Consider the following 20,273-nt stretch of genomic DNA (forward strand, 5'->3'; position numbering starts at 1 on the left):
TGCCACGGCACGCTCGATAACGCACACACTCACATGGACGCACACAGCCAGCGTTATAGGCAGACACGAAGCCGCACGCCAGACCCAGTTTACAGGCGAGAAAGCTCTCAGAATAATAGCTACACTGACAACATTAGAGCAATGGCTGGGCAGATGTATGGAGAGAACACACCCATTCAGAGCAGGATACCCACACACAGCAGCCCTCACACTAACACACACGGTTACACAGAGAGATATCATGTTGACACTCACTCGCATAACTACTCGCACAACAGGGCCATCACTAGACACCACCGGCTACAGCTGTCCGGTGGGCTCTGACACTGTGTGTGTGTGTTTGTGTGTGTGTGTGTGTGTGTGTGCGTGTGCGTGTGCGTGTGGGCTTGCAAAAAGGGGTGCAAGTGACATTGTGGCTGCAAATTAAAAACATAGTAAAGCTCTTGCATGTGGTTTTAAATATTTCTCTTACCAACTTCAATCACTGTAAAATTAAATCCATGATGTTCTATTTTGAATGAAATTATAAAGAAAAACGTCACCTTTTCCAATTCTGCCAATCCAAATCCTTCATGTGTAAATATGTAAAAAAAAAAAAAAAAATGTAATGATTGATGGTGTGGTGGACGCATATTAATCCGGTTGAAAGCTTTTCCCCCCTTTGCCAACGCCACTAACTGTCATTAACTTGTAGCTCTCTTTTTAAAATATCACCCATAAACTCCACGCAACACTAAATTCTTCACCATGTGCACCCTCCTTTCTGTCACATTTGTTCAAACTCACTTAAAATTAGCTGTAACTCACACCCTTTTTTTTCTTCGTTTCTCGTCAAACCAATTGTTTTTTTTATCTACACACTGTAAAGGCTTAATCTGCTCTTTCCTTTTTTAACTAATTGTGTAGTTTGTTTTGCATTGACTTTTCCTTGTATTTTTTAAAAAGCGTTGGTGCTCTTGCTTTTCTGTCTCACACCTGCCTGTCTCTTCTCTGTTTTAAATAAAGCTAATCTAAAGCCTCCTGCATGCCTGTCTGCTTGTGTCTCTGTTGGGGTTTCTCTGGCTACCTTCTCCTTGGCTCCTCTCCTCCTGTTTATTAAACAAAATGTTTTCTTTTTTTCCTGCCTGCTTGCTTTAACCTATTGTTTCTCACTCCCAGCAAAACAAAAAAAAAACAGGACGTGTTTCAGAAACTGTGCCACCACTGAAGACTCCCCACTAGGAAACATTCAAAACCAATCAGGACCAAAAGTGTGAATTAGTTCTCACACCAAATATATTCATATATAGTCATATATTCACAGCCGTATGGGGTATAATGAACAAATATCAGCAATTCTTCACAAGAGTAGAATCAGTATTCGTGAATACTCTATGTAGTTGTGAACACATTTCCCTTTTCAGATGTGATACATGTGTTAAAAATATCCGACTGCACACATTGCGTTGACTTTTGCTTATTCTTACATGTTTGCCCTATTGTGTGTGTGCTGTTGTTGAAAGAAACCTGATCACATGAACTTCCAAACAAACAAAAAAACAAACAAAAAAGTGTCCCTTGTCTTAGGCAGTTTCTTTATTCCTTGTAAATACAATCACAAAGTCACACACTAAGTTGGTTTTAAATAAAATGCTTGAAAGGAAGAACATGTTCCCGGATGGATGGACTGATGACGATAGTGAGTATGACAGACGGTGAAAAAATAGCTGTTTGTCAGTGAAGTCTGTCTATTCAGCTCCATGTTGAACCATGACTGATAATTTCAAAAGCTCATAAAGATGAGGTTTTTTCAGCAGATGCTTAGTTATTGTGTGTGTGTGTGTGTGTGTGTGTGTGTGTGTGTGTGTGTGTGTGTGTGTGTGTGTGTGTGTGTGTGTGTGTGTGTGTGTGTGTGTGTGTGTGTGTGTGTGTGTGTGTGTGTGTGTGTGTGTGTGTGTGTGTGTGTGTGTGTGTGTTTGTGTGTTTGTGTGTAAGAGAGGCTGTTATAACGTGAGGGTCAGTGGGTTTACTGCCATTGACCTGCCTCATTGTGGCATTTACATCTCATTCGCCCATTGAGTGGGGTGTGTTTAAGTTAAACCAAGCCTACAGACAAATGCTATCAAAGCCAGTGCTAAGTTCAGCGCATATCTGCCTAGTCCTCCTCCTGTCATCACTAAAACAGACTGTCTGGTGACACCGTGGGTCAGCGGCATTAAAAACAAGCGCTCCCTCAAGCAAAACTCCCCCCTAAGTCCCTCAGCGCCCCTCTTTACTGTCAATGTCTAGAGCTTGTTTTCCATTAGTGCTAGGCAATATGACCTAAAATCTTAATCACACGTACGTAACATACAATTGATATGAATGAAAATATTATTTTGTTCTTTAAATACATATGCATTAATGTATATTTTATTCTTAAAAAAATGGCAGAATTGACCCTCCCAGCAGCATCACCTGCACTCTTTGAGTAGTGCTACTTAGCAAATGTTAGCACACAAACTTGACCAGCTGATAGTAAGCATAGTAAACATTATACATGCCCCTTTTGTAGACACCAAACTTTTCAGTATGTGCAACCAAAAGTATAATGGATCGTTGACATTTGTGTCCTTTCTTACTTATTTATACTGCCAACTTTCACTGCCTTAATCATCCCCATATCCCTAACAAAACATAATTGGAGCACCACACTGAAATCCTAACTTCTTTATATTTCTGTCAGTCATGTAAACTTTCGGTAGTAAACCTCTCATTCAGGTTAACGTAGTAGCGTACAGGTAAATGACAAACAAATACGGATAATATTAATACAGTGGACAGATAGAAATTATTAATGGCCAGCTAGCTACTCAAATCAAAGAGAAAAAGACCACACTATTTGTGTTTTTTTTTGCACTTACATCCTGATCCAAGGGTTGTGTGGATGGGGTGGGGTGGGGTGGGTGACACAGTAGGGTGAATCAGGGGCTAAGCCTATTGTATCCAGCTGTAGGTTTGGACTGTCTGGGTGGATGATAAACCCCCCTTTTTTAACTTAGATATCTGCCTGCCCAGGGTGCTTCAAAAGCCTCAGGCAACTCCTCAGTTTGTGGAATGGATGGATGGATAGATAAAAAGATAGATAGATGAATGCATGAGCCACGATGTGATTTATGTGTGACTGGCACATGCAGACGAGCTGTCAGAAAATTCATGGCAAATTCATAATGCACACAGATATATGAGCTCAAAAGTGATTGACAGCTACGATGTGGCGACAAATTAACATGTATGGTAGCTGCTAATGATACCCGCGGGACTCTGTGTGACATTGTGAAAACACACCCATACCCAATACACTTTGATATGACACAAATATTAGAACACCTCTCAGCTCCGTTCATCGTGTTAGGATTATTATTTTTTTATCATGGTTAAATAAGTGTAAAGTGTGTGTGTGTGTGTGTGTGTGTGTGACAGCTGTAGCTCCCATCTCTTTGACCACAAAAGGGGTCTTTCATCCTCCCCAGCTGCACCAGTACTTCCAGTCCCTATCTCAATCTGCGAGGTGGGGGTTCTTTGTAGTGCTGGATGGCAGGTTTGGATAACATGGCTGTCAGCGCTTTCAGCCTTATCTTAATGACTGTGTTTTCATTGTACACATGGAGAGAATCGCCTTTTCTTTTTTTTAAAGTCTCACACAGTGTTGGAACGACAGAGACTTACAATTGTAAAAATCATTATATTCTTATAATTCCACGTTCCACAGTATGATATGACTTAGATAAAAAAAACACATTTCTTCAAGATTGTCAACTTCCTCTTTGTCAAATGAAAACCAAAATCCCCCCCCCCCCCAAAAAAAAAACTGGCCTTCATATGTTGATGGATGTTCCTACTAAACAAAACATCAAACTTAAATTAAGCAATACAAACTTTCTCTTCTGAAAAGATGACAAATTTCTTTATCATTTATGATCAACCTGACTATTTTTGCACTATTTTGTTCACTCTTCTAACTACAGTGTAGTCAAAAACCCCTTAGAGAATTGCTCTAAATATGCTCCGATTTCCTCAAAAAGCTCAGTTGCCATATGCCTAACCTGTTTTACAGTTCTGTTTTGGTGTCAAAGCCATCAGATTTTCGACAATAAAAATGCTCTGAAAAATGTCCAATTAATGTGTTAACTGTCCGGAAGACTTATTGTTTGAAGCACCAATTTGTACAACGCCACCAGCTATGGGAATCATACATTTGATAGGAGGGTGGATAAAAACTAAAGATTTTAAAGTTGGAGTCTGATATTTTTCATGGTTTCCTGATTTCCCAAAATATATATTTATTCTGTATTCTTGTAAACAAAAATACCTTAAAAAACATTTGTCCAATCCTTCTGGTTAATAAAGAAAGTGATCTATGAGGCAACATCATCAATATTTTATAAAAAAGGAACACCTTTTTGCTTAGATATGCACACGCCCCTTGAAATAACTAATTTTGTCTCCCTTCATCTCTTTGTGTGTGTGTGACAGGAGCCATGGGGCCACAGTGCCAACCAAGGGCCCCCAAGACCCTCTAGACCACCCAACGGGGAGCCTGTCTCCAACGGCGGTGGTGAGTACACACACTCGAACGAAATCCCCCCACTGTGCATGCAATGTTTGTCCATTTTGAACCGTCAGATAGTCAACATTAGGCTTGGAGTGTTTGTGTACTCTTCCGTTATCTGCGGCTGAGTTTGTACACACAGTCATGTTTGTGTGTTAGTGTGTGTGTGTGTTTACCAATCGCCGCACAGCATGACACCCAATCCAACGCTTGTGACATTGTTTAAGGACACTGTAGCAGCCATCCCAATGCTTCATAAAGCATTTGCATTAAAGGACTTGTTCAAGCTTCTGTCTTTATATCTCCTGTCAATGTGGGTCCGCTGCACATCTATATAACGGCAGAAAAGAGAGTCATTAACTATGTTTTTTTTTCTTTTTTCGAATGCGACGCTCTCGCTTTTCATTTCAATATCTGACCTTGGAATCATTATAGCTGATGAAAGGGCTTCTAAGTGGGCCCTGATTTGCATACAGGGCTATTGTGTAGTACGTGTGCTGTCGTGTTATATGAGACGAGAAAAAATAATTGAAAGAAAGACGGCTAACAAACTGCTTTAAATTCATTCTTTATCTCTCTGTCTCACTCTCACCCCCCCTGGGATGCTGAGAGCTGGAGAATGCTTTTCTCGTGGAGACTGCCAGCTCTCCATCAGCATAGGCCTACTACTTATACATTAAGTATAAGTAGATTTCAACACAAAGGCATTTAAAGTGTGGAAATGATGCGATCCAGGGGTTTACAACTTCTGGAAGTTAGAATGATCCTCTGTATGAGAGGGTTTTTTGTTGTGTGTGTGTGTGTGTGTGTGTGTATATTGACGTAGAGCCAATGCTTCCTAAATGTCTGGCCTAGCTTAGCTGTGTATTGACTTCAGAGCAGCTTGTAATACTGTAAAAAAAAGTCGCTCTTGTCTGTTTACGTTCCTCTACCTCAGCCCTGTACCCGGCCAGTCACTACGGCAACAACAACCACGGCGACTATGATTATTACGATGAAGACTCGGAGCAAGGCGACTTCCCCCCACCGCCCTCCCCAGGCGCTGTGGAGGAAATGAATAGAGAGTTACCATTAACTCCCCCGCAACACAGGTAAACCCCACGATACACACACACACACACACACACACACACACACACACACACACACACACACACAGCCCCCGTGAGCACTCTATTAAACCACACACAGGGCCAGTTAGTTATTATATTCTAATGACACCCCTTAATATGGCGGCCGCTGTGTTATGAGATAAAGAAGAAGCCATTACACTGAATATTACAACGCACATATGCATTATTTAGCCTATACGGCCGCTAATTGCAATAGCCTATTTTGCATTCTACATTACTAATTGCAGTGATTGCGTAATAGAGTGTTTTCTGTTGGAGTTTAAGGGCTTAGAAAAGAGCTATATAATACTCAATGTTAGTAGCCTCCTTGGGGGGAAAAGCTGATTTTTAATAGCTTTAAACATACTTTTCAACCCAACCTTAACTCTTTAGGGTGGAAATCAACACACACAGCATAAAAACTATCTTATTAAACAAGACTTACTCCAGATTTTAGGGTCTATTGAGGAAAAAAGAAATTGAATAAATAGTAAAGGGTGTGTTTTGCACGATTCTGTCAACACTCCTCTTAGGCAGTATTTTTAAAACAAATCTGCATTGTGTGTGTGTGTGTGTGTGTGTGTGTGTGTGTGTGTGTGTGTGTGTGTGTGTGTGTGTGTGTGTGTGTGTGTGTGTGTGTGTGTGTGTGTGTACAGTTAGTCATGTGGTCCGAGTCAGAATCTGGCTTTGATGTCCTTGTTGTTGCCCTGTAACTTTAAATGGAGACAGTGTGTGCTATTGTTTCACTAAATAGCGCTGTCTTGGGAGAAGGAAATTGAATGATATGCTGTATGCGTGTGTAATTCTACTTTGTTATGATGATTCAACCAACAAGTCACTGAATTTTTTTATCTTTTATTTTTTTTTTACTTCTGGCTGAACCCAGTTTAAGAGTAAATACTAATCAATTGATTGATGGCTAAGTGATTGTGACCCGTTGTTTTTTTTTCTTCAGTGAGTTCCAGCAGAAGTCGCCTCACAAGAATGAAGCAGCTTTCTACGCCGACCGGCAGTTGGCCAATTACAAGGACAACGTGCCTCGCAACAGGGCGTCTAAGAGCATGGACCTGGGTTAGTACACACACGCACACACACACACACCTCAAACCTCTCCATCAAAAATAAAGAAGACACTTTTTTCCCCACCAGTCAACGTTCGAAAAAAGTATTTTCTGCGTGTCAAACATTACCAAACCAAGCCAAACACATGAGTCCAATGATGGACTCAGACTCCGTACGCACGCACGCACGCACGCACGCACGCACGCACGCACACACACACACACACACACACACACACACACACACACACACACACACACACACACACACACAAAGGCCACCCCAACAGCGATCACATGCCTCTTATCAGTACATTTCTTTGTTGTGATACGTCGCCCCCTCTTCTATTATCCCTTAGCCTTAGGGGGATTTGACCTCCGTGAACTCATAAACCCGGGGGCTTTCCGACGAACTGGCTTGAACACACATCGCCTGATCGTGTGTGTCTCTGTGTATGTGTGTGTGTCTGTGTGTACTTGTCTACGTGTGTGTCCCTTCCTATTTGTGTGTGTGAATGAAAGGCGTGAGGTTTCCAATCTCCCCGGCTTTTTTCTGTCGAGCGTATGGAAGGCAACAAAAAGACAGGGCTTTATTTCCTCGTATTAACCCAACTGACCCCTCTTCTCCTCCTTTTTCCCCAGTTTGTCTCTCCAGTCTTCTCTTCTTTCTTTATCTCTCACTTTTCTGACACATTTCCTAAATTTTTCTTGGTTTCCGAGGCCATTAGGGGCAATGTAAGTTCTCTTTTTCTTTTTAAATATCTATTTTTTTCTCAGCATCCCCTCCATCTTTGTTTACCCTCTGTTTTTCCCTTTCACAGTTTCCTGCCCAATCGAAAAGCAGACGAGTTCATTGCTGGCGCTCTCTTCTATCCATATAGCTTTCTGCTCGGCCTCTCTCTCTCTCTCCCTCCCTCTCTCTCTCTCTCTCTCTCTCTCTCTCTCTCTCTCTCTCTCTCTATCTATCTATCTCTATGTCTCTCTCACTCTCTCTCTCTCTCTCTCTCACTCTGTGATTTCCAATCGCGCTTCATTAGGCGCAGTGGATTGGCTATCTTCCCACGGCACACGCCTCCGCCACCCAAGCTGATTGGCTTTCATTATGGGCATAGGGTGGTCTGCGCACACACACACACACACACACACACACACTCTCTCTCTCTCTCTCTCTCTCTCTCTCTCTCTCTCTCTCTCTCTCTCTCTCTCTCTCTCTCTCTCTCTGCTCTATCCCATTGAGGACCCACTCCAATACCCACTGTTATACTGTATGTCTCTCCTCTTTGGCTTTCTATCCTCCACACTCCATTTCCTTATCTCTGCTTCCATTCATTCCTTCTCTCATTTAAAACCTCTGGAAACCTGGTCTACAATATATCTCAACAATCTTTTGGCATTTTCTTTATGCTTTATTGATGGTGTAGAGACATAGTTGAAATGGGGCAGAGAGGGGAGTGACATGCAGAGAACGACCGCGGGCTGGAATCGAACCCGGGTCAGCTGCTGGCCGAGGCCCATGGGGGGGACGCCCTACCAACTGAGCTAAGGGCGCCCCCATCTCAACAGTCTTTAACAAAAAATCTAAACATTTGAAAATAAATGTACATCAATAGTATATAACTTAGCTTAAAAAAACACTGCTTTTTTAGTGTATAGACTAGACCGTTTGACTGTGTGGGCGTGGCCGTATGAATCTGTCTCTATATTAAACGGTCATTGTTTATATAGAATGTTTTGGGTGGAGAACTGCCGTCATTTGTTCAAAATACTTATCGCGTAAGAAGAACCAGAACATAGCCCGCCCTCATTTAAACAGCATTTCTGTAAAGTTTATCAAACTTGAATGACAACATCTTTCATTTGGATTGATAAATATGCCTTAACTCTTTCCAGATGCCTACTATCACGCAACTGAGCTCTGTGTTCCCATCTACGATTATTTATTATCCTCAGAGCTTCACACATGTCAGTATGTACGATTACAAGCAACCCAGCTTTAGCCGCATCACAGGTTAGCTTTTATTAAACACCACTTGACAAAAAGAGGTTGAGCTTTCTCATATTGACCCCCAGATGCCTCTGCAAACAGTCTGTTGACTCAGAGCTTCCACTCACACACAGAGATCCACACCGACACACACACATGCACACACACCTGCCCCATGCTGAGGTGAACAGTGGCAAGCCCTGACACTTCTACAGCTGTAGTATTGTGTGTACTGTTATCCAGGTTGAATAATAAATAAATAAGCATATGACTATTTAACTGTACTCGATGTATTCTTTTTCTGCCCTAGCTCACTTCCAAAACCATGATCTGCCCGACTCCATGCTTCTACATACCATACACTTGTTATATAGTTCCATTATCCAGTAATAGAGTACACATATATAACACTATAAAAAGATGACTGGACTTTAATGTATATATCTATGTATACATTTTTGGCATGGAGACATATCTGGTTGCTGGCCATGCATACTTTTATCTGTCCTTAACAGAAAAAAAAGGAAGCAGAGACATGAGTCCAGGTAAAAAGTTTACCCCCAAAGACATTGACAGTATTCCATTTCTGTTTTATCTGGCACATGTGCACAGCATAAAAAGGTATTTCTATGTCCCCTCATGCTACAGATTATTTTTGTCTCTTCCTCCATCCTTTGCCTGTCCCCCCTCTTTTCCCCCCTCTCTCACCCTCCATCTTTCCACCGGGGGAAAATTGACCTCATAAAAAATGAAAAGGATTATTTAAGAGAAATGGCGGCGTAATGAAAACCTATTATCATGTCCCATGGTGCGCCGCCTGTGGAGGCTTGCCACTAACCGACCGACAATCCTGTTTAGTTAGATTAGGTGGTGGTGCTGGGGGCAGGTTTTTTTTTCATGTATTCTTTTTCCTCTCCTTTAATTGCTATTTCTCTCATTGTCTCACTTCTATCGTGTTGCTCTCACAAGCACAATATCGCTCTTTTTTTATATTCTTTCATTTCCTCTTTCAGTCGGCCAGTTATTTTGCCCCTAACTCTGTCTGATACACCTTGGCAGGAGAGTCATTTACAGCATCTCATACCATTTCTAACAATTTGCAGGGATAGCACGGAACCCCCTTCATATTTCAGAATGTGTTGCACGTAGTAATATGAGCTATTTACTCCTGTGTGTGCTTGTTTTTTGTCTGTTCTAGTGGCTGATGAGAGCAACATGGGATCACTGGTCGGGCAGAGGAATGGTAAGTGTCTTTGATATAATCACACACCACACCACAAAACACACACACACACACACACACACACACACACACACACACACACACACACACACACACACACCAGTTGTGTCACACAGAACAGAAATAAATGGACTTTCCTTGTAAATATTCAAATTTTTTCACATTTTTCAAAATCTAAAGAATCGAGCATTTGGTTATCACCCCCCTCCCTCCACTGCCTTCACTCTCCCTGGCTGACAGACTTGACTTGTGAAGCACTTAGTGTCCAAGCACTGGCTGCTTTATAGCGGTGTGGGTCAGCAAGTGCCCACAGTACTCAATCCTCACCCAGCCTGACAGCTAACCGCATTGCATTTACACCGGCTTGTGTCTCACTTACTTCTCCTGGCTCGCTCGCGCCTTGTTTTATTTGAGAAATGTCTTGTTTAAAGCTAAAAAAAAAACGTAAAAGTCAGTTTTACTATTGAGTGACATTACACAGTAGTGGTTCACACTATACTGTATTGACTTCACTCTCTCAATAATATAAACACTGAACAACTATTCATTTTGTACCATTGTAACATGTCCGTCTCATGTCCTGTAATATTACTTAAAAAGTCAGAGTGGCCATCTACTATGTGCTCTGTCTACAACGTCTCATATTGAAGCTACAGTAGCTCAACTGTAACTTCATAGAGAGATTTTAAATGCACATATTGTTTGCCTCTTTAAAACACTGTATTATAGAACCCTTCCTCTATATTTTCAGTTCGGTAAAATATCTAGAAAATACTTTCCTTACAAGTGAGGAAATGGGAATTAAACAAGAGTTGCGACAGGCTGCAGAAGTTGCCAATTCATTATATTTAATGACGAAATTGTAATTAAGACGCTGAGGAAAAAAGGGCAAAATATAGATAAAGACCTTAAAAGTTTGTTCCGCATTCGGGTCAGTTAGGGCCGCGGCAAATTTCTACCCGCGTTAGACATAGCAGCTCCAGCATTAGAAGACTGTATGTGAGGTTGTCCTGGGCATATGAATATGATACAGAGCGCTTTCTGACAGAGAGAGTGCACGCTCAGTTGAACATCTCTGCACAAGTCTGCGATTTTTAATTGCAGTGCAGAGACATTGCATCTCATTTAGAACAAGCCGCTCTGTTATAATTTGGCGACTAGGTTTTATGTAAGAAAAGAATCATGACCAGCATTTTTTTATGTTCTGATGTTAGAATTGAGGCCGCAGCGTTCTTTTTTTACTGCCTTTTGCAGATGCACTTTGGGTTGGGCGGGATCCAACATTTTTGATCCCTTTCTAAAACATCTTCCCCAAGTTCTACCCCAGTACAGTCATTAACTTTATTTTAGGCTGCATTCTTATATTTAAGCCAACTGGTTTGCATTTGCCATATTTTTCTTTCTAATTATCCGTTGTCACACACGCACGCACACACAGACGCACACACACACACACACACACACACACACACGTACACACACGTACACACACGTACACTGATCTCTTAAAATCCACCTGCAATAGTAAAAAAAACTAAGCCCTGTTGCTGGGCGGAATACAAATCGGCCCTCACAGCAAACTGTTTTGCTGACCTCAAATTCCCCGCACTCAGCATTCCCACAAGTGGCTTTTTCCTCCACCCTCCACCCTCCACCCCTGCTATGATTTTCCTGGAATTTTTCTGATCAGACCCCCCCACCCCCCTCCCTCCCATAACCCTTCAGGCCTATGATAAATAAAGCGAGATCCATTTCTCCACCGTTGCGTTCCCTTCTTTCTTTCTTTTTCATCCCCCCCTCGACATCTTAGTTAATGCGTATTGACAGGGCTTTTGCTGTGTGTTTTTTCATTTTTTTTTTGCTGATGAGGCGTATTTGCCTATAGCTCCCCCCCCCTCCCTCCTTCCTAAATGGCCTCAGTGTTTCTTTATGGGCTTTGACATATTTCATTAGGCGGATGGTCTTAAGAGGGCCTGCCTGCCTTCTTTTAATCTGGCTAAAACCCTTTTTCTTCTCCGCGCTAGAGCCGCTTGCGAGGAGCTCTTTCACTCTAACTCTCTCTCTCCATCCCTCTCTCTGTCACTTACTCTAGCTATCTCGATCCCCTCTCTCTTTCTCTTTCTCTCTTTCTTCCCCTCTTGATTATCCAATCTTAGCCGTCTCCATCTTCAATAGAGCTTTTAGATTTTTTCATCCAACTCTCTTTTTTTTGGCGCTTTCATCTTTGCCATACCACTATTCTCGTTTTTTTCTCCCAATCGCTTCTCTGTGACTGTCTTGATTGTTCCCTGTCTCCTTTGTCGCAATGGCTCATCCCCCTTTTTGTAGCATCCTCCGCCAATCCCAAACCCGCATCTCTCTCGCTCTCTCATTTTCTTCTCTCCATCCGATTCAGTCTTTATGATAGTCTTTATTGTCTTTCTCTCAACAGGCTGATCCTTTTCCTATTCACTCTCTCTCCTTCCATCTCTCTCTCTCTCTCTCTCTCTCTCTCTCTCTCTCTATCCTCTGCGGCTGTATCTGTTCCAGCCTTATGTGATTATGGTGAACATGCTCCAGTCTCTGAGTTTCCCTTTACCAAGTCAAACCAAGCCTCAAATGTCGTAGTACAGCTCTCTGTCTTTTGTGTGTGTGTGTGTGTGTGTGTGTGTGTGTGTGTGGGGGGGAGGGGGATGGGGGGGGGGGGGGGGTGTGTGTGTTTTCTTGTAAGGGCCAATTCTGCTCACCTGACATGAATGAAAACCTTACTTTTTAACCAAGTTTAAGAATTAAAACCAGGTTAATCATAGATATAAAATATGAGCATTAAAACCGAAACCGTTCAAATAGATATGGAGTGAAACCCAAACAAACTACTGCACATTTTTACAGTATTTTGCAAGTCATGTGGGTGCCTGTGTGTGTGTGTGTGTGTGTGTGTGTGTGTGTGTGTGTGTGTGTGTGTGTGTGTGTGTGTGTGTGTGTGTGTGTGTGTGTGTGTGTGTGTGTGTGTGTGTGTGTGTGTGTGTATGAATTAATGCACTCACTCACACACACACACTTTTATCCAGCCACACTTTTTTTTTTTTTACAAATGGCACCTGTCCCGCTCCACCCAGCCCACTCCAGCCCTCATCCCTTTCCCCTGCCAACCCCCTGCTCCGCCATAATGTAGTAGAGGTAAGCAGTAATTATGAAATGGCCTTTTAAGTCCCGTCCAGTTATTAAAGCCATTCATCTAGTCGCAGGCTAAATACATACGGCCCCATATGTTCCCCCCGGTTCTCTCATACATCTAAACAGCTAAACCCAATTACTGGCATAGCAGCCGTTGCCTCTGATATAGCTGAGTGCATTCAAGTAGTGATGGAGGGACCCTTAATGATTGGCGACTCTTTAATTTGAGCGGGCGTTTTTGATTGGCCCTTAACATGAATTGGATTTGCTTTTTTACCGGCTATACACAGGTGTCTGAAGTGACTCGGTTTGAAGTCCAGGTGTGTCATATATATGAAAACAGTTTTTGAGTATGAAGATTTCAATGACATCCCCTGCTCTCCTGAAACATTTTTTTTAAAGGATAGGGATGGCAATTTTTTCTCATTAACAAATCCCAAAGGACCATAATAAACAGTCAAAGGATCCTGCTAACTAGTATTTTTCCTGCCTAGCTGCATCCCCGTTATAGCTTATTATTCCTCCATAGAGCTATACTGTTGTTCAAAAGATATTAGAAACAGTGAGCCACACCGTTGCACAGGTTGACATATTCCTTAATTACCAGCAACGTGGGCACTGTAGTTTATTTTGAGTCAGTCCCCACAAGCACCGATCCTGATGCTGTAAATGCTCTCACTAGAGCGCAGGTAAACGTGTATTAATCCTGAAAATAGTCCTTCACAAATGTTTTCCTATAGCTTGAGCAGTTTTTGCTTAAAACTACAATGCCCACATCTGTTTGAGGAAATTAAGAAGTATTTTTTTAAAGTGAAACTACCCATTTCTGTCCCATATTCAAAGATGTACACATTCAGAAGGAGGTAATATGCCTGGGAATGCAGTGAGAGTAGTGGGTAAGTGTTGAGAGTCAGACTAAGGTATGCACTCTTTTTATGAGATTGTATTTATCAAAAGGAGAAAATGGAAAGACGTCAGACATACATCGTGCCACTCATGCTTATTACTTGCATTCTGACCTGTCATATGTCTCCTGGTTTTGCTCCAGTAAAGCTTTTAAAGGCCTATATTTAGTGCATTCAATCTCGGGTGAAGCAATGTGTCATGGGAGGCTTTGTTAGTTTGGAGAACTTAAATCCATTCATAAACATTTATTGAGATGGGATTGTCAATGCCTATTGTAATTTCAGATTGTTATGGCTTCTATTGAATTAAGAAATATTTTATGGAAACGGTGTAACACGTCAAGGGTTGGGGCGTTTCAACCCCTTGTAATGGTGTGTTCAGTGCTTCTGTTGGATTAGTTTTTATTGAGAATGGAGATACCGAGAGCAGGCTTTCTTTTACTGCTGCGTATGTGTTTTAGTCTGTATGTGTCATGTGTTTTTATGGAGGACTTACAGGTTGGGGCCTGCTTTTTACTGCTCTCCAGGAAAAATGGCTCTAGACGTTTTATTGGCCGGTCCTGAGATTGGATACAAGATGGAAGAGTGTGCGTGTGTGGATCTGTTTCTTACATGTGTGCTATCTTTGGTGCGTGCGTGCGTGCGTGCGTGCGTGCGTGCGTGCGTGCGTGCGTGTGTGCGTGTGTGTGTGTGTGTGTGTGTGTGTGTGTGTGTGTGTGTGTGTGTGTGTGTGTGTGTGTGTGTGTGTGTGTGTGTGTGTGTGTGTGTGTGTGTGTGTGTGTGTGTGTGTGTGTGTGTGTGTGTGTGTGTGTGTGTGTGTGTGTGTGCTGAACCATGGCCAGAAGGAACTAGCCCCTTTTTCACCGTTGGGCGAATTTGTCTCCTTGGCAACTCACCGTCACCCCTTTCGCTCTCTCTCTCTCGCTCACACACACACAAACCTCTGTACCACCGCGGCCACACTACCCCCATCAGTTTTGATGGAAGGGGGCACTTTCTTGTAACCGTGGCAACCTTTCAAGCAGTCTCCTGCAAAAGTGCTTGCGGTGGAGCACATTGTAGTCCAGTTGATAGGTAAGTGTTAAGGCCCTGCTGAGACACTGTGGGAAGATTCAGCATTGTGCCATGATTTATATTGGGATGTGTGTGTGAGTGTGTGTGTCTGCTTGTTTTTATGTTGTGACTGGAACATCTATGTAACATCTAACGCAAGTAAGACAATATCCGCTTTAATAGTTTGGTGTTAACCACCCAGTTGATTGCATTGGGTGACAGGTAAGACATCAGGGATAAGCGTTGGCGTGTGAATGTGTGCATCTGCCTAAGTGTGTGCTGCAAACCGTTTGAAAGACAAAAAGCCTGTAATTTGGACATTTTTTAGTTCATTTATTCTTGTGTTCATTGGGTGGAATAATTAACGAGTTGTGTGCAAGACAGCTTTGATTCAGAATTGATAGCTCGTAGCCAGCTGTGGGGAAACACACAGGCATTTTAGAATAAGACATTGATGAATATTTTCTGATTATTAGACAGTGTGTGAAATGCAAGCACCAGTGGTTATAAGCCAGTCAACTATGTAAAAGAATTTCAAATGAAATTGTCAACCCCATGTGTCTTCTTCATCAATAAGAATAAATAAGAAATATACCCATTGAAACACATTGCTAGTAAGACCAACTGCTTTGTCATGTGCCCGTATAATGGCAACAGAAGAAAATAATTGCCCAATCGCAGATGAAGCAGAATTCAGAGGCGCTAACCAAGGGCTGTGGGAAATTAATAATGCTTTGTTGTTTGTAAATGGGAACAGAACACCACACAATAGCGGCTGAAGACGATTAAATAGTGAACACTCATAATCAATAAATACACTCATGCACTACGATGCTGAATTTCTTTTCAGATTTCCACAAAAGACTCCGCTTTCACCCGACTGACTTTTTAAGTTCTCATAATTGGATGTTTCTGACTGAAATGCACCTTGACTTTTCTCCTCGACATTCAGTGCACCTGCCATCCCCTTCAAATAGTCTTTGTGGAAAATGTAGCTTCTGAACCTCTGCATCCAAAATAACTCCTTTTAAATTTGAATGTAGCCATTGACTTATGAAGTAACTTAAAGGTTCACTTTGTGACTTTGGTGTGTCAGATAAGTGAAAAAGTTATATTCTCATAACTGAATAAACAAACTTTCCGCGCAGGAAAATTGGATCCCCGGAACACTGCTTGAAGTTTGAAAGCCACCTAAAAAAGTTACTGTTTCACTGTTGTGGTTTACAGCAGCAGGGATGACAGTTTTGTATACAAACATAGTATTATGTTTTGCTCCAGGTGCCTAAAAAATTATTTAGTTTGACTTATGATGATAGAATCATTCAATACTAAGAATTATATGTAGACCAAGTATCAAAACCCATGGTGAGAGCTTGACATTATTTCTTCATCTTGGACGAAGTAGTATTACAGATGTGAAGGGCACCGTTGTATTGACCCTGGGTCTGTTTTTTTTCGGCTGTTAAATATGGGCACCAGCTTGAGTCGGTGACAAATCAGGCGGACGGCGAAACGTGAAAAGGATCGGGCGAGAGCATCTGCTGGCACAGCGGGCAGCAATATGTGATAAACGTCTGATTTCACCCTCCATCGGATGGAGCTTGGGCGTTGATAGCCACCTCTCTGCCGCTCATCCATCCATCCTATTAAACCCTCATTATTCATTTACCTCGCACACACACACACACACACACACACACACACACACACACACACACGCACACACACACGCATACACACACACACACACACGCACGCATGCATGCATGCAAGCACACACACGCACGCACACACACACACACACACACACACTAAAAGTGGATTGTGCTCAAACGGTCTTCCCTTTTATTCTTCTAAGGCATTCAAGGACACACACACACACACACACACACACACACACACACACACACACACACGGCTATCTCCTAAAGCAGTATCATGCTTGGACCAAAAATGCTCACTTTTTGTAGTATATAGTACACATAACACATGCCCACGCCCTCAGACACACACACACACACACACACACAGTTTCTCTGCTGTAGTGCGGCAGTGCGCTTGGCAAGGAGCTTAATTCTATCAGGGCTGCGAGCTGGACAGCCGTAATTACATTTGTGACACAAATCCTGCCTCTCAAATTGAGCGTTTTATTCCTAAGCGCTCCCCCTCCTCTCTCTATTTATAACCCCCTTATTCCCTATAAATCCCACTTCCTCACAGAAAAGTCAATTTAGGACTTAAAAGGCGGCTCTATCGACGCCTCAGTTTCACTTCGCCTTTCTCCCCGCTCCACTTTGAAGCCTCTGAAATGACAAAACAAAAAAAAAACGTCTCAAGCATTGAGTGCCATGATGGGAGAAAGTCATCCCGACAAGAAACTTCCAGAAAGGAAATAAACACTGCTTGGATATTTTGCACCTCATTTTCTGCATTCTGGTGAATTTGTATATATGTATATATATGACACCAATTTGTGCCTCGTCTGCATCAATTTATAGTGGCAATGTCTGTATGCCAATCTGAGTTCAAGCAAGAAAGTTACTGTAATGGTGAGAATTTCTGGCAAGGCTAAAGATGGTACGGTCCACTTTAGGGGTGTCTGAAACAGCTGTGAAATATATACAGTTACAGGTCTGCTGAATCATCCATGGCCTTCATAGCCATTCCCCCTCCCCACACATCTCCCCTTTCTCCCTCCCTAGGACATTGCTGCTGAGTACAGAATGATGGCAGTTCATTTATCCCCCCGCGCTCTCTCTCTTGCTTATGCATGAGCCTGTCGGTTCCCATAGCGCCCAGCTCCTCACCTGTCCCTGCACTATACTCCTCCTCATTCATCCTTTTCTTTGCCCCTCCTTTATGCTCATCCTGTCTAGCATGATTTCCCCCCCCCCCCTCTCTCTCTCTCTCTCTCTCTCTCTCTCTCTCTCTCTCTCTCTCTCCTCTGCTTCTCTCTATCTCTCTTTCTACATTTCATTTTCATAAATTTATTTTTCTGGCTTTTTTGAGCTTCATCCCAAAAAGCCATTAGGGGGGTAAAAGTTATGAAGGTTGATATAATGTACATATAAGCCCTTCCAAAATATCTGGACTTAAGACATCAATAACTTTAATGTATTATTTATTATTTTGATTCAATATAATGATATATGTATGTATAATTGTTCATTTCTAGTTTTTGGACTTTAATTTGCAGTGTTCAATGCTTTCCCCCCCCCCCCCCCCCCTTATGTTTTACAATTTCAAGGCATAGAAAAACAGTAGCAAAAACAAAATTGGAATTGCATAAAATTCTGCTGCCGATACAACCATACCAAACTAAAAATACAAGACACTCAGTATACAAAAACAGCTGGTACAGCGGCACTGTCAGACAAAACAAATACACATATCAGTGGGTTGGCCAGGTCAGAAAAGCAGAAACATCTCATTTCAAAGTTGCGAGCTGTGTTGGAAGAGTGACTCCGTATATTGCGCTGACTGAGATCGTTGGGCTAGATCCCAGTCTCATAAATATTTAAAGTGTGTTTTTGAAATCTGTCTGTCTCTATTTGTCTCATGTATTTTTTTTAAAACATAAAGAACACAAACAATTTCCGGGATACTGATGTTACACTTAAGGGTAAATGCCGCCATATGTTTTGGACAGCTTTGATTTGTAGACGCACTGCACAACTTTTTTGCTGGCTAAGGTCTATGCTGGTACAAATGGACAAACGATGGACTAATTAATCCAATAATTCATCTGAAATCCTTCTCTTACTCCTGCAATTCTTATATAAACTCATCCAAACCTCTGCTCGATCTCAAGGAGCATTAAGACAGATGAGTGCCAGTTAAATGTTTTCCAAGGGATACATTTTGCTAAAAGCTTATGACCCACTTTAAAACTTCAAAATCATTCCATATCGTTTTATCAGTAGCAAATGATATCACTTTGGAGCAAAACCTACCTCCTCCTCCATCAAAACAAAAACTTTTATATTTACCCTGCACTCCCCTTTTCCCTCTCTATACTCCGTTCAACAATCGTCCACCGGAAGTCCCACTAGGGCTGCTTGATATATGGAAAAAAATCTAAATAATAATGTATTAATTAATAAACACAATGGTTACATTGACTTTTAAAACACATGAATTTGAGTTACTGTTTTATACATTTTTATTGGAAAAGCTGTCTTTTTTACAGCAGATTTCCTTAATTTTAATCCTCCTAGGCGGAACTTTTAAAATGTTTATGAAACATTTACATTTTTCCTCTGATGATCATAAATGACCTGTGACAGCAAACGACCATCAGTGAAAAGAATGTTATTTTTATAAAGTTATAATTTATTGCCCTAGCTCGGTTCCGATTTTTCCTGGGAATTAAATTAATTGCACAGCCCTACGTCACCATCCACCCACATTGGTCTCTTTTGTCCCTCAGAGTCTTCGGTTAGCGGCGGAGCACTGGGGCCGACCCTTGGCCTGGTGAAGTCCAGCTCCTTGGAGAGCCTTCAGACTGCCATGACAGAGGCCGAGCAGAATCGTAGCCAGACCAAGGTTCCCTTCCACCGGCCGCGGCCGCACATGGTCCGCGGACGGGGCGCCAACCAGAGCTTTCGCATCGCCATCGACAAATCCTATGACGGACCCTCTGAAGATGGTAAGACTTTTCGTCTAAAGCTATAGTGCGTAACTTTTTTCATATAAATGAATGACGGCCACATTTAAGCCATTTTCCCCAAAAGTTGATTAAGCCCCACAAAATGATCTCTGTATTTCGTTTACAAACTGGGGGGGGGAGGGGGCAGACACTGGTGCATGAGCTCAAGAAGCGTACAAGAAATGTTTCAGTTGTTGATTCCACTGCTTAAGAAGAAACCTGGATGTACAGCAGAAGAAATAAAATCCATGTACAATCACAGATGGCTTTTCCTCATGTAGATGCGCTGACAGTGTTAAATTACTCTGAATTCCTCATTGGGGTGACATAAGTTACGCACTATAGCTTTAAAAACAGAGACTGGGTTGGGCACTGTAGAACTACAACTGCCCAAACCACTTAAAAGAATGTTCCTTTTTTTAATGTATGAGTGTCACTGGTTGCTATAATATAAGATTCCCTTCTTAGACTTTGTATCCATTTTAAATGAGACGCTACACTGCCAATGCACATCCCTCAGGCTTTATAACACACTGGCACT

The 20,273-nt window shown here is 42.0% G+C and overlaps 1 protein-coding gene across 1 annotated transcript in view; it reads left to right on the forward strand.

Annotated features, from left to right (window-relative positions):
* Nucleotides 1–20,273, forward strand: part of pard3ba (par-3 family cell polarity regulator beta a) — a 148,726-nt gene that overhangs the window by 73,278 nt on the left and 55,175 nt on the right. Inside the window, exons 14-18 of the mRNA XM_080052855.1 lie at nt 4,495–4,576; nt 5,508–5,661; nt 6,638–6,753; nt 9,926–9,970; nt 19,514–19,732. Of these exons, the coding sequence (XP_079908981.1) occupies nt 4,495–4,576; nt 5,508–5,661; nt 6,638–6,753; nt 9,926–9,970; nt 19,514–19,732 (616 nt within the window). The remainder of the gene's footprint in view (nt 1–4,494; nt 4,577–5,507; nt 5,662–6,637; nt 6,754–9,925; nt 9,971–19,513; nt 19,733–20,273) is intronic.

This window comes from Ammodytes marinus (genome assembly GCF_949987685.1).
Source record: "Ammodytes marinus genome assembly, chromosome: 24".
NCBI lineage: Eukaryota > Metazoa > Chordata > Actinopteri > Uranoscopiformes > Ammodytidae > Ammodytes > Ammodytes marinus.